Source organism: Aythya fuligula, chromosome 1 (genome assembly GCF_009819795.1).
Source record: "Aythya fuligula isolate bAytFul2 chromosome 1, bAytFul2.pri, whole genome shotgun sequence".
Lineage (NCBI taxonomy): Eukaryota > Metazoa > Chordata > Aves > Anseriformes > Anatidae > Aythya > Aythya fuligula.
This window is the reverse complement of record NC_045559.1, coordinates 206,799,682-206,812,616: the sequence shown is the minus strand read 5'-3', so window position 1 is coordinate 206,812,616 and position 12,935 is coordinate 206,799,682. Positions and strand designations below refer to the sequence as shown.

The 12,935-nt window shown below is 71.3% G+C and overlaps 2 protein-coding genes across 4 annotated transcripts; both read left to right on the top strand.

Moving 5' to 3' along the window:
* The first annotated feature begins 1,197 nt into the window (after positions 1 to 1,197).
* Positions 1,198 to 8,607, top strand: TRIM3 (tripartite motif containing 3). Of its 3 annotated transcripts, none has more exons than XM_032202535.1 (12): positions 1,198 to 1,300; positions 2,249 to 2,411; positions 4,382 to 4,619; positions 4,685 to 4,836; positions 4,926 to 5,106; positions 5,205 to 5,928; positions 6,001 to 6,104; positions 6,173 to 6,340; positions 6,408 to 6,576; positions 7,282 to 7,352; positions 7,458 to 7,598; positions 8,133 to 8,607. In XM_032202535.1, exons 2-12 carry the CDS (start codon positions 2,281 to 2,283, stop codon positions 8,283 to 8,285), a joined length of 2,232 nt encoding a protein of 743 aa, XP_032058426.1. In that variant the 5' UTR covers positions 1,198 to 1,300; positions 2,249 to 2,280; the 3' UTR covers positions 8,286 to 8,607. The 3 variants fall into 3 exon arrangements, with proteins under 3 accessions (XP_032058426.1, XP_032058410.1, XP_032058418.1); XM_032202519.1 differs by having other exon boundaries at positions 6,408 to 6,588; XM_032202527.1 differs by lacking the exon at positions 1,198 to 1,300 and adding an exon at positions 1,644 to 1,664 and having other exon boundaries at positions 6,408 to 6,588.
* A 624-nt stretch (positions 8,608 to 9,231) lies between these two features.
* HPX (hemopexin) lies at positions 9,232 to 12,732 on the top strand. Its single transcript, XM_032208086.1, has 10 exons — positions 9,232 to 9,296; positions 9,435 to 9,505; positions 9,691 to 9,771; positions 10,184 to 10,338; positions 10,597 to 10,750; positions 10,873 to 11,085; positions 11,413 to 11,520; positions 11,813 to 11,943; positions 12,256 to 12,400; positions 12,506 to 12,732. The coding sequence occupies exons 1-10, from the start codon at positions 9,232 to 9,234 to the stop codon at positions 12,730 to 12,732; spliced, it is 1,350 nt and encodes a 449-aa protein (XP_032063977.1).
* The last annotated feature ends 203 nt before the right edge of the window (positions 12,733 to 12,935 follow it).

Below are 12,935 nucleotides of genomic sequence, written 5' to 3'. Positions count from 1 at the left end.
CTACCGAACATCACGCCGTTCCTGTTGGCCCTTTCCTGCAGCCTGCTCAAGGCTCTTGGGGTGGAGTCTTGCCCTGGTGATGTTTTTCCCAGCCCGGTGTCACCCTGGTGCAGTTTCCCCAGCCCGGTGTCACCCATAACCTTCACGAGTGGGCACTGCCTGCACTGGGCCATTGCTGAAGATGTTCAGCAGGAGAGGGCCCAGGGCTGAGTCGATGGCACTGCCGTGTGGGGCAGCACGGGTGGTGGGGACAACGGCAGGGCGGCGGTGGTGGCGGTGGCGGTGCCGTGCTGGTGGCGCGGTGGGAATGCCGCCCAGCCGGTTCCTCTGCGGAGGCCTGGGCAGCCCCAGGCCTGGGCCGCGGCGCAGAGGTGTTGGTGGGGATCGGCCCCAGCAGCACCCATGGCACTGGGGCAGCAGCCCACGCACTGAACCACCCCGCGCCCGCCCGCTCCCCGCTCCTCGCCATCGGCCGGCACCTGCAGCGCCAGGTCCCGGGGCTGGGGACTCTCCCGGCCCCACCGGCGAGGACCTGGCCGTGCCTGCATGGCTCCGCCGCAAAGGTGAGCGGCAGCGGCGCGGAGGAGCTGGGGGGCGGTGGCAGCGGGGGGGGGAGCAGCGGGGTCACCGCGGCGCTCCCGGCGCTGCTGCGCCCCGCGGGGGGCCGGGGCAGGAGGGCGGCGGGGGGGGCAGGGGGGCGCCGCGCCCCCCAGCACGGCGGGGCTGCGCGACCCCCCCCCGCGGCCAGCAGCAGGCTCCGGCCCCGGGGCGGGGGGCGCGCACCCCCCTCTTCGGCGGCGCCCCCGCTCGGGGCTGCTGTCGGGGCGGGATGCGGTTGCCGTGGCGACAGCCGGGTACCCCCGGGATGCGGGGGGGGGGCGCGCCCGGAGCCCCCCCACTGCAGAGCCACAGCCCGGGCGCGACCATTCGTGGCGGGGGAGGCGGGGGGGGGCGTTCCCGCGGGTCTTCCCACGGCGGCGCGTGGGGACCCCCCTCGCGGACCCCGCGTGGCGCCGGCGCGCCGCACAGCGCCCCCGGCCCGCCGCCCGCCCCGGGGGGGGGGGTCCCGGGGGGGGATCCCCGCGCGAGGCCGCGGTGCCGGGCGCCCCCCCCCCCCCCCCGCAGTGGTGCGGGCCGCTCCGGCAGATGCGGCTGCGGACCGTGCCCAGCCCTGGCGCAGTCCCTGCCGCGCGGGGCCGAGCCGAGCCGAGCCGAGCCGCGGCGATGCGCCCTGCCGCCCGCCCGGCACCGGCTGCCCGCGGCGGGGGCTGAGCCGAGCCGAGCCGAGCCGGGCTTGAAGGTGACAGCGGGGCCGAGGGGCGGGGCGGGGGGGGGCAGGACGCGGCTGGCACGGGTGGGGCCGGGACGGCGCTGGCACGGGTGGGGACGGGGGGCGGCCTGCGAGGGGATGCGGGGCGGCGCCGCCACGCGTGGGGAGGGCGGGGGGGCGAGCGCGGCAGGGGGTGAGGAGAGGCCCCGGGGGGGGGCACGGGGTGAGGGGGGTGGGGGGGCAGGGCCGGGCCCGCGCCATCCCGGTGCCGGTGCCCCCCGTGCCCCCCCCGGGGCGGGGCGGGCGGGCGGTGACGTCGGGGTGCCGGGCCCGCACAATGGCCGTCGGGGCGGGGCCGCGCCGGGGCCTGCAGCCGTGGGGCCGCCGCAGCGCCGTGAGCGGGGGCGGGGCGGGGGGGGGGGGGGGCGGGCGGCGCCGTGGGGGGGGGGCGCGCGTGGGGGGCCCCGCGGGGCGCGGGGAGCGCGGGGCGGACGCGGAGCCTCGGAGCGGGGCGGGGGCAGCGCAGAGGGTGCGTGCCGGGACCCCCCCCCCGCGTGGGGTCGGGCACCCGTGGGGCGGGGGGGGCGGCGCTGTCCTTGGTGGGGCGCGAAGGTGCCGGGCGTGGGCCCAGGGCCCCGGTCCCGGAGAGGCTGGGAGGGGGCGGCCCGTGGGGCTCCGTGGGGCGGGCGGGGGGGTGGGTGGGTGCTCTGCGTGGGGGGCAGCGCTCGGTGGAGGGGGGGAGCCCGCTGCCCCCCCCGGCACCGTGCTGTGGGGCTCGGCCGTGGGGCGCTGTGCCTGGGGTGGGAGGGGGGGGGGGGGCCCTGCTCGTCCTTGCCTGCCCCATGGTGTGTGGGGCGAGGGCTGCGGCCGCCCCCGAGCCCTGCGGGGTGAGCGCACGCTGCGCGCCCAGCCCACGGGGCCGGTGTGGGGCTGGGGGCGGCGTGGGGCTGCTGACCCCCTGACCACCCCCGCCTCCAGGCTGAGCGCCGCGGGGCCGCGGGAACGCCGCCATGGCGAAGCGGGAGGCCAGCGCCAGCCCGGTGGTGCGGCAGATTGACAAACAGTTCCTGGTGTGCAGCATCTGCCTCGACCGCTACCGCAACCCCAAGGTGCTGCCCTGCCTGCACACCTTCTGCGAGAGGTGAGGCCCTGCCCCACGGTGCCCGTCCACACCCCACCGCGGGGTTGGCACTCCCCACTGCAGTCGTGCCGTGTCCCCTCTGTGCCCCACTGCACCCACAAGGTGCTGTGCCGCATGCCATGGCATCCCTGCTGCATCCCCGTTGTGCCCCACTGCATCGCTGCTGCGTCTTGGTGCATCCCTGCTGCATCCCTGCTGTGCCCTGCTGACCCCGAACTGCATCCCCACTGCACCCCCCTTTATCCCCATTGTGTGCTGCTGCGTCCCTGCTGCACCTTGTTGTGCACCCATTTCACCCACACTGCATCCCCACTGCATCCCCTCTGACCTGCTGCCCCCAAACCCCACCCCCACAGCATCCCTGTTGTGCCCACTGCATCCCTGCTGCGTCCCTCACAGCATGCCCACTGCTCCCTGCTGTGCCCTGATGCTTCCCCCCTGCAGCACACTGCATTACCCACGGCACTCACCGTGTGCTGCGCTGCATCTCCTGAAGCACTTTCCCTCCCAAACCTCCTGACAGAGCTGAACCGGGGTCCCACTGCACCCCCAGTGCCTGCTCTGGGTGTCCAGACCCTGATGGGCCCCCTGCATCCCAATGCTCCCCACTGCAGCACCCCCGCCTGCTGCCGGGGCCCCACTGCATCCCCGCTGTGCCCCCACTGCATCCAGCTGTGTCTGTGCTGCACCCCGAGCCCCACTGCACCCCCTTGCCGTACCCCATCCGTCTGTACCGGCTGCTTCCCCCACTGCACCTCCTGCAGGTTGGCTGGGTCACTGCGCCCCGTAGCGTTCGTGCTGCATGCATGTACCTGCAGCGCCCTCACTGCACCCGCGCTGTGCCCAGCTGCATCCCCTGCACCCCCCTCCCGCGGCTCCCGCAGGACCTGAGCTGGGGCTGCTCTGTCCCACTGCATCCCCGCTGCCCCCAAGCTGCACGGCACTACGTTCCCACTGCCCCCTGCCGCATCCATGCTGCCTTCAGGCTGCATCCCCACCATGCCCCCGTGGCATCCGCGCTGTGCCCCACTGCACTGCCCGCTGCACCCCTGCAGTGCACTGCTGTGCAGCACCCCGTGCCCCTGCACCCTCACTGCTCTGCACTGCAGCTCCCCGTGCACTGCCCAGGACACCCCATGCCCCCAGGATGCCTGCCCCCCATCAGCCGGGGGGAGCAGAGCCCCACTGCACGTTTCGAATGCAAGATGGGGTGAAAGCCCCCCACCTGGAGGCGGGGGCCACGCTGCCCCCAGAGCTCTCATCCCATGGGCAGTGGGGTTGTTTCTGCCCCACAGTGCGGGGTCTGGCTGGAGGGGGGGGCTGCGGCATGGATGGGGGCTCTGTTCTGATGTCTGCTTTTTCTGTGCCCTCCAGGCCCCTGCCAGCACCTGGCGCTTCCCTGTCCCTGCCCTCATGGTCCCATCCCATCCCATCCCATCCCATCCCATCTCTGTCTGTCTGTGGGTCTGGCCCCATGTTGGGGTCCAGTGGCCAGCTCTCCATTGGCACTGCAGCGCTGTGCCCCCCTCATCCCCAGTTGTCCTGCTGTCTGTCTGATACCCCAGCCCTCTCCCCATGCACCCTGATGCACTGTGGCATAGCCCCTGTGTCCATCCTTCTGCCTCGTGTCTGTCTGTTCCCCCAACCCCTTCCTCTGCCCCTGTCCTGTGCACCCTGAGGCACTGCGGTGCAGCTCCCCATCTGCCTGTCCTGCTGTCTGCCCTTCCAGTCCCTTCTTCTCTTCATACCTTATGCTCCCCAGTGCATGCTGGCACAGCCCCCATCCCTCCGTCTGTCCCCAGCCCCATCCCTGCCTTCTGCCCTGTGTGCTTCCGTGCACCATGGCACAGCCCCATGTCCGTCCACCTGGCCCCTGTCTGTCTGCCCAGCCCCATCCCGCTGCCCCACACACTGCCCCGCGCCTGCGTGGTGGTGGCCCTGACCCTCTCGTTGTCCCCGTTCTGCCCCAGGTGTCTCCAGAACTATATCCCGCCCCAGAGCCTGACCCTCTCCTGCCCCGTCTGCCGCCAGACCTCCATCCTGCCCGAGCGGGGCGTCGCGGCCCTGCAGAACAACTTCTTCATCACCAACCTGATGGAGGTGCTGCAGCGCGACCCTGACAGCCGTGGCCCCCACCCTGGCCAGGGGCTGGACCCCGTCAGCGCCGTCACCGGCCAGCCCCTCTCCTGCCCCAACCACGAGGGCAAGGTGGGTCGCGGGGTGGGGGGGCAGGGGGTGCCGGTGATGGGGGGCCCTGAGTGCCGGTGCCGCAGGTGATGGAGTTTTACTGCGAGTCCTGCGAGACAGCCATGTGCCACGAGTGCACGGAAGGGGAGCACCGGGAGCACGTCACGGTGCCGCTACGCGACGTGGTGGAGCAGCACAAGGCGGCCCTGCAGCAGCAGCTGGAGGCCATCAGGGGCAGGTAGGGGGGTACTGGGGGGGGGGCATGGTGGGGGGAGTGGGGCCCCGGGGTCCCCGGCCGCGTACCTGTGCCCAGCCCCGGCTCTGCAGGCTCCCGCAGCTGGCAGCCGCCATTGGGCTGGTGTCAGAAATAAGCCAGCAGCTGGTGGAGCGCAAGAACGAGGCCGTGTCCGAGATCGGCAGCACCTTCGAGGAGCTGGAGAAGGCTCTGCAGCAGCGTAAGGGCTTGCTGGTGCGGGACCTGGAGGCCATCTGCGGGGCCAAGCAGAAGGTAGCGCTGCCTGCCCCTGCCGTGCTCCCCCGAGCCGCCACTGTCACGGCACGGCACCTGCAGGGACGTGGCTGCCGGTGACCCTGCCGTGTCCCCAGGTGCTGCAGGCACAGCTGGACGCGCTGCGCCAGGGCCAGGAGAACATCCTCAGCAGCTGCGCCTTCACCGAGCAGGCGCTGCACCACGGCACGGCGCCCGAGGTGCTGCTTGTGAAGAAACAGATGAGCGAGCGGCTGAGCGAGCTGGCCAGCCAGGAGTTCCCTGAGCACCCGCACGAGAACGACCAGCTGGACTACGTGGTGGAGACCGACGGCGTCCGCAAGTCCATCCTCAACCTGGGCGTGCTCATCACCACCAGCGCCACGGCGCACAAGACGGTGGCCACCGGCGAGGGGCTGCGGCACGCGGTGGTGGGACAGCCCGCCTCGCTCAGCGTCACCACCAAGGACAAGGACGGGGAGCTGGTGCGCAGCGGCAGCGCCAGCCTGCGCTTCCAGGTGACGGGGCCGGACGGCAGCGTGGCTGAGAGCGAGGTGCTGGACAACAAGAACGGCACCTACGAGCTGCTGTACACACCGCGTGCCGAGGGCGACTTCATGCTCTCCATCCTGCTCTACGGGCAGCCCATCCGCGGCAGCCCCTTCCGCGTCCGTGCCGTCAAGGCCTGCGACGTGCCCCCCTCCCCGGACGACGTCAAGCGCCGCGTGAAGTCTCCCAGCAGCGGACACATCCGGCAGAAGGCCGTCCGGCGCCCCTCCAGCATGTACAGCAGCGGCAAGAAGAAGGAGAACCCCATCGAGGACGAGCTCATCTTCCGTGTCGGTGAGCCGTGGTGGCGGCGGGGCCGCGGGAGGCGCGGGGGGCGCCGCTGACGGCTGCGTGTCCCCCCCACAGGGAGCCGCGGCCGGGAGAAGGGCGAGTTCACCAACCTGCAGGGCATCTCCACCTCCAGTGCCGGCCGCATCGTGGTGGCCGACAGCAATAACCAGTGCGTGCAGGTAGGAGCTAGTGGCGCTGCCGCGGGCCCCGGCCCCCGCCCTGGCTGAGCCCCCCCCCGGCTCCCCAGGTGTTCTCCAACGAGGGGCAGTTCCGGCTGCGTTTCGGCGTGCGGGGCCGCTCCCCGGGCCAGCTGCAGCGCCCCACCGGCGTCACCGTGGACATGAACGGGGACATAATCATCGCCGACTACGACAACCGCTGGGTCAGCATCTTCTCCCCCGAGGGCAAGTTCAAGGTGAGGGGGGGGCCGGGGCCGGGGGGCAGCGATTCGGGGCTCCCTCTGACGTCTCTGCCTGCCGCAGACGAAGATCGGGGCTGGGCGGCTGATGGGCCCCAAGGGCGTCGCTGTGGACCGCAACGGGCACATCATCGTGGTGGACAACAAGGCCTGCTGCGTCTTCATCTTCCAGTCCAACGGCAAGCTGGTCACCAAGTTTGGGAGCCGCGGCACGGCCGAGCGGCAGTTTGCAGGTACACTCGATGGTAATACACCGATGGGCAAGTTCCCTCTTCCTTACTGCATGCCTTTGGCTGCCCGCTGGCTCGGGGCCGGGCCGGGTGAGTACTGCATGCCTTCCCTGTGCCGGCGGGGGCCGACCCAGCGGCACCGCGGCACCTGGGGCTGGGGCCGGGGTTGGTGTGGGCTCTGGGCTCGGGTGGTGGGGCTGGTGCTGGGCCCGGGTTCTAGGTTCCAGTGCAGGGTCTTCTTCTGGGTCTTGGCGCTGGTGGGGGTGGCTGGGCTCCGGGTTCCAGTTCTAGGACCTGGGTTCTGGAGGTGGTGCGGGTGCTAGGCCTTGGTTCTAGGGCCTGGTTTGGGGTTCTGTTTCTGATGCTGGGGCTGGGCTTGGGTTCTAGGTTCCGGTTCTGGGTCCTGGATCTGGGCTCTGGCTCTGGGTCCTGGCCATGGTCTCTGGCTCTGCCCCGGCAGCCGGGGCACTGGGTCCCCCCTCAGCTCTGGGCTCCCCTGGGACCCTCTCTAGCCACCCCAGGGCCATGCACTGCCTGCACTAACGCCTTTGCAATGGCCTCATGGCTGCCTGTACACACTAACCCCACTAATCTGTGCTGGCGCTGGTGCTGGCACGGCGCCGGGGCATCCCCGTTCCCATGGGCAGGACCCCTGTGCTGGGCGCCCGGTGTCCTCATCCCCACCTGGGCTCAGCGCTGCTCCCCCAGGGCCCCACTTCGTGGCGGTCAACAACAAGAACGAGATCGTGGTGACGGATTTCCACAACCACTCCGTGAAGGTGAGCCTGGCATCGGCGGGCAGTGCCAGCGGCGCGCCCAGCGCCGTGCCCGTCCCGCTGTGCCACCGGCCCCGTGCCAGCAGCCACTGACACCCTCGTCCCCAGGTGTACAACGCGGACGGTGAGTTCCTCTTCAAGTTTGGGTCGCACGGGGAGGGGAACGGGCAGTTCAACGCCCCCACGGGGGTGGCTGTCGACGCCAATGGCAACATCATCGTGGCCGACTGGGGCAACAGCCGCATCCAGGTGGGAGCGCGGCCCCAGCGCGGGGTCCTGCCTGCGGGGGGCTGGGACAGCCCCATCCCTGCCCCACAGCCCATTGCCAGCAGGGGGTCCTGAGCAGAGAGCGGGGTTTGTGGCCCTGAACAGTGACTTAACACAGGGTAGATCGGGGAGCAGAGCAGGGACAGGGTGTGCACCTGCATGGGGGGGTCACTGGGGTGGTGACAAGCTCTGTGCATCCATGGGGACTGCTGGGACATCTGGGGCATGAATGGTGAGTGTGCCCCTGGCGAATGCAGGGGCTTGGAAGGGTGTGTGCCCACGGGGACCACTGGGGTGCGGGTAGGGACCTCATGCCCATGGGAAGCTGCAGGACAGAGATGGGTCCTCGTGCCCATGGGGGCCCTCGTGGTGGGGATGGGACCCTGGGGCTGCTGGGCAGGGCTTGGACAGCCAGGGCAGGGCCAGGTCCCCGTGTCTGTGGGACCTCAGGGGCAGGGATGGGTGCACGGGAGGGCGCAGGGCCGGGGTCACAGCGTGCTCTGCCACCACCTGCAGGTCTTTGACAGCTCAGGCTCCTTCCTCTCCTACATCAACACGGCGGCCGACCCGCTGTACGGGCCGCAGGGGCTGGCGCTCACCTCGGATGGACACGTGGTGGTGGCCGACTCGGGCAACCACTGCTTCAAGGCCTATCGCTACCTGCAGTAGGGGCGGCGGGGACCCGGGGGGCAACGGTGCTCACCCCACGCGGGAGCCCCCACCGCCCGCGCTGCCCCTCTTGTGCACTTTATCCCCACGCCAGGGCGGCCGGGCCCAGAGCAGGGGCAAGGACGGGCATGGCTGGCGTGGGGCGGGGGTGGCCGCGTTCCCCCCACGGCAGCGCCCGCGGGGCTCCCTGAGGTGCACGGGGTGAGGGGGCCGTGGGGCGGGCATGGGGTGGCCTTGCAGCCCCCCGCAGCCCCCTGCTGCCGCCACGCGCCCGGCTGCGCTCGCACGCTCTGTATGTACAAAATAAAGTATTCTGAGGGTACCGTCGCCCCCGGAACGTGTCACCGGCTGCGGCCCCCCCATGCCGCGGGGGTCGGGGCCAGCGTCCCACGGGACGGGACCGGGAGCTCTGCCGGGATGGGTGCGCCCCGGGGACCCCGGGACTGGGGGGGGGTGGTGGGGTTGGCAGTACCGGGGGTCCCCCGGGAGCTGCGGGGTCCGTGCCCCCCACCCATCCCCCGCCGTGTCCCGGGCTGCCCGGCACAGGTCGGGCTGCCGGCTCCTGCCCGCGGGGCCGTGCCAGAGCAAACAGAGCCGGGTCAGGCGCTTCCCAGCACGGGGGCAGCTGATGGGAAGGGGCTGGCCCGGGGCCAGAGCCACGCACCTGCGGGGGGGCCCGGCCCTGCCCTGCCCTGCCCCGAGCGGGGGCTGCCCCGGTCCCCACCGCGCCGCGCCCCCCCCCGTGTACCCCCCCCCGGGTTGCGGTTTTCTTCCCCCCGTTTTCCTCCCCTTCCCCCTGACCCCCCTCGACCCGGTGCGCCTGCCCCGGCCCCCCCGGCCGAAGGTTGGACGGGGCGGTCCGTGTTGAGCAATGGGGCAGGGAGGTTGTGCAAAGCGCCCCCTATATATAGGGCCGGCGGCGGCGGCGGCGGGGGCCGCGCACACCATGGGGGTCCCCGCCGCTGCCCTCTGCCTGGCCGCCGCCCTGGCCCTGGGGTGCGCCCGACCCCTGTGAGTGGGGGGCGGCGGGGGGCGGGCGGGGGCAGGGCTGTGGGGCCGGGGGGGATTGCGCGGGGCGGGGGGCTGCGGGGCCGCTTGGGAGGGGTGCGGGGCCGCCCCCGTCCCCAGGACCCACCTGCCTGTCCCCAGGACCCACCGCAAACCCGATGCGCCTGGAGGAGGGCACCCCCACGGGGCCGAGCCCCTCGGCAACGACACTGGTGAGAGCCCGTGGGGCATTGGGGGGGGGGCACAGAGGTGCGTGTGGGGTCACACAGGCAAGGGGTGGGGGGGTGCGGGGTGGGGTCCAGGCACAGAGTGCCATGGGGCACGCCAGGAGCTCTGGGGCAGCAGGCAGCACCCAGGGGTCCGTGCCAACCACCTGCCTTCCCCCCACCACCCCCAGACCTGTCCCAGCTCTGCGGGGACAAGGGTGGCTTTGACGCCGCGGCGCTGACCGAGAACGGCACCATGCTCTTCTTCAGAGGTGGGGCTGGGGCGTGTGGGGCTGGGGCACGGGAGGAAAATGTGGTCTGGGGGGCATGGGGCTGGCATCAGGAGTGTGGTTACGGGCTGTGGGGGAAATGGAATCTGGGGAGGTGGGCGAATAGGAGGGGTGTGGGTGCTGGGGGAGTGGGTCTGGCACTGGGAGCTCTGGAGGGGAAGTGTCCAGGAGAAATGGGGGGAGCTGGGGTCTGTAGGGGCAGATCACGGTGGGGACCAGAGGATACAGGGGATGTGGATAAATGAGGGGTGGAGGTGGGGCCCTGGGAGAAAATGGGGGGGGGGTGTGCTCCCATGCCAAGGCTGGGCTAGGAGCAGGGCTTTGGGGTGGTGTGGGGGGGCAGCGCCAGGACCCATGCCAGCTGCTGTGGGGCAAGCGCGGTGCCCCTGCACAGGCACGGAGGTCTGGGAGACCTCACCGCGGGGACCCCTGCCCCACGGCCACCCCCTGGCTGCGTCCTGGCTGGAGCTGGAGGGCCCCGTGGACGCGGCGCTGCGCATCCATCGCCGCGAGCACCCTGAGGAGCACCAGAGCCTCTACCTCTTCCAGGCACGGCTGCGGGCTGGTCATCCCGGGCTGGGGGGCTTGGGCTGGGGGGCCTCCCGGGGTCCTGCTCCCTGGGGCCGGGAGGATTAACCCTGTGCTGATCCCTTGGGGTTGGCCCGTGGGTGGGTGGTGCTGGCAGGGACAGTCCTGGGGTCCCATCCCACAGTTTGGGTGCTGGGGTCTTCTCTGGGACCAGCCCTGTGGGGCTGGCTGGGGACACGGCTGAGACCGGTGGGTCTCAGGCTGTGGGGCACGTTGCAGGGCGAGCAGGTCTGGGCCTACGCTGGGGGGCAGCTGCGCCCTGGCTTCCCCCGGCGCATTGGGGACGAGTTCCCGGGGGTCCCCGGGGGCCTGGACGCCGCTGTGGAGTGTCATCCCGAGGAGTGTGGCGGGGAGACCATCCTCTTCTTCAAGGGTGAGCGGGGCCCAGCTGGGAGGTGGTGCCGGGGGGGGCACTGTGGGGTGGGGGGGGCTGGGGGTGGCTCAGGTGCTGGGGGCTGTGCTGAGCCGGACGAGCCGTGCCGCTCCTGTGCGCAGGGGACAAGGTGTTCTCCTTCGACCTGGCATCACGGATGACAAAGCAGCACACGTGGCCGGGGCTCGGGCCCTGCGACGCGGCGCTGCGCTGGCTGGAGCGCTACTACTGTCTGCAGGGGACCCAATTCCAGCGCTTCGACCCCGTCACTGGCGAGGTGCCCCCCGGGTACCCCCGTGACCTACGCGACTACTTCATACCCTGCCCAGGACGAGGTGAGGGCCCCTTCTGGGACCGTCCCAGGGTCCCACGTCCTGGGAACCCGTGCCCTGGGCACCATCCCGTGGTCCCATGCTGATGACCTGCACTCTGGGGACTCGTCCTGGGGACCCGCACCCTTATGACCTACCCTTGCGATGTGCACCCTGGGGACCCCTCCTCTCCTGCAGGGCCCTGACCCTGGGCACCTGGGCTCCAGGACTATGGTGGCCAAGGGACCCCAAGGTCCCCCCCTGCAGCAGGCTCCCTGCTGGCTGTCCTGGAGTCCCCCCATCTCCATCCTTTTCCCTGTTCCTGCTGCCACTGCTGCCACTGCCCTACAGGCCATGGTCATGGGAACGCCTCCTGGGGGGACGCCGGTGACCGCTGCAGCAGGTTGCCTTTCCAGGCCGTCATCTCCGATGACACCGGCCGCATCTACGCCTTCCGCGGTGAGGGGTGCTGACGGGGGCCATGGGTCGGCTGAGCCTGCAGCAATGCTGGGGCTGCAGGGCCGTGCTATGGGGTGGAGGGCTGTGACCCTGGATGCTCTATGGGGCCACGGGTTGTGGGCTTGGCTGTGCCGTGGGGCTGTGGGATTGGGGAGGTGTGGGCTGTGGGAGAGAGGGTTGTGGTCCTGTCTGCACCGTGGGGCTGTGGGGCAAGGGGAAGGGGGCTGTGGGCCATTGTCTGCGGGGCAGGGGCAGGGCTGTGGGGCAGGGCCGTGGCTGACGCATCCTGCAGGCGGGCTGATGTTCCGGCTGGACTCGTGGCGGGACGGGTGGCACGCCTGGCCCCAGGGACACAGCTGGCCAGGGCTGCAGGGCGACGTGGATGCTGCCTTCGCCTGGGATGGACGCACGTACCTGATTCAGGTGGGACCCCCTCCCCATGCACAGGGCTGCTCAAGGACGTCACGCCTGGAATGGGGGCTGCTGAAGGGATGTTGCTGCTGGCACCAGGGCAGGGGGAGGCAGTGGCACAGTGCCCCCCATCACTGCACTTCTCCCAGGCCCACCCGGCACCTCCAGCCCGTCCTGAGCTGGCCCCAGCCGGGGGTCTCCATATGGCCCTCCCCATCCCTGATGTCCCTGCCTGCCCCATCCCTGTCCCGTGCCCTGTCCCTGTCCCCACAGACATTTGTGACCATCCACATGCCTGTCCCTCACCTCCACCACTCTCCACAGGGCTCCCAGGTCTCCATCTACCTCTCTGGCCAGGGCCACCGCCAGGTGGAGGGGTACCCGAAGGCTCTGCAGGATGAGCTGGGTGTCCCCGTTGCAGATGCTGCCTTCACCTGCCCTGGCTCCGCAGAGCTCTACGTCATCGCAGGTGGGTGTGCTGGCACCGTGCCGGGGCCAAGTGTGGGTGCAAGGCAGCACCGGGGGTCCCCGGTCTGGGCCCCACAGCACCGGGTGACAGTGGCTGTGCCGACAGGGGACCGCATGCGGCGCGTGGACCTGACACAGACGCCGCGACACGCGGGCGAGCTGCTGCAACTGCCCCACGACGGTGTGGACGGCGCCATGTGCACTGCTGATGGCATCTTCCTCTTCCGCGGGGACAGATACTACCAGTACCGCAGCTTGGACGAGCTGCTGGGGGCGCGCCAGCCTGCCCCCCACAAGAGCATTGCCGTCGACCTCTTCCACTGCCCGCAGTGACCGCGGCCCCTCCTGCTGCCCCAGGATGCAATAAAAGCCAGGGAGCCCCCAAGGCCCTGCTCTGATCTGTGCAGGGGTGTTGCGACGGGGGAGGAGTGGGGGGATCAGCACAACTGTGATGTGTCTTTTTCCCCATCCCATTGCCAGTCAATCCCCATCCCTCTGTGGATAACCTTGTGGGGTACCCCGCAGGGGCTGGGGGC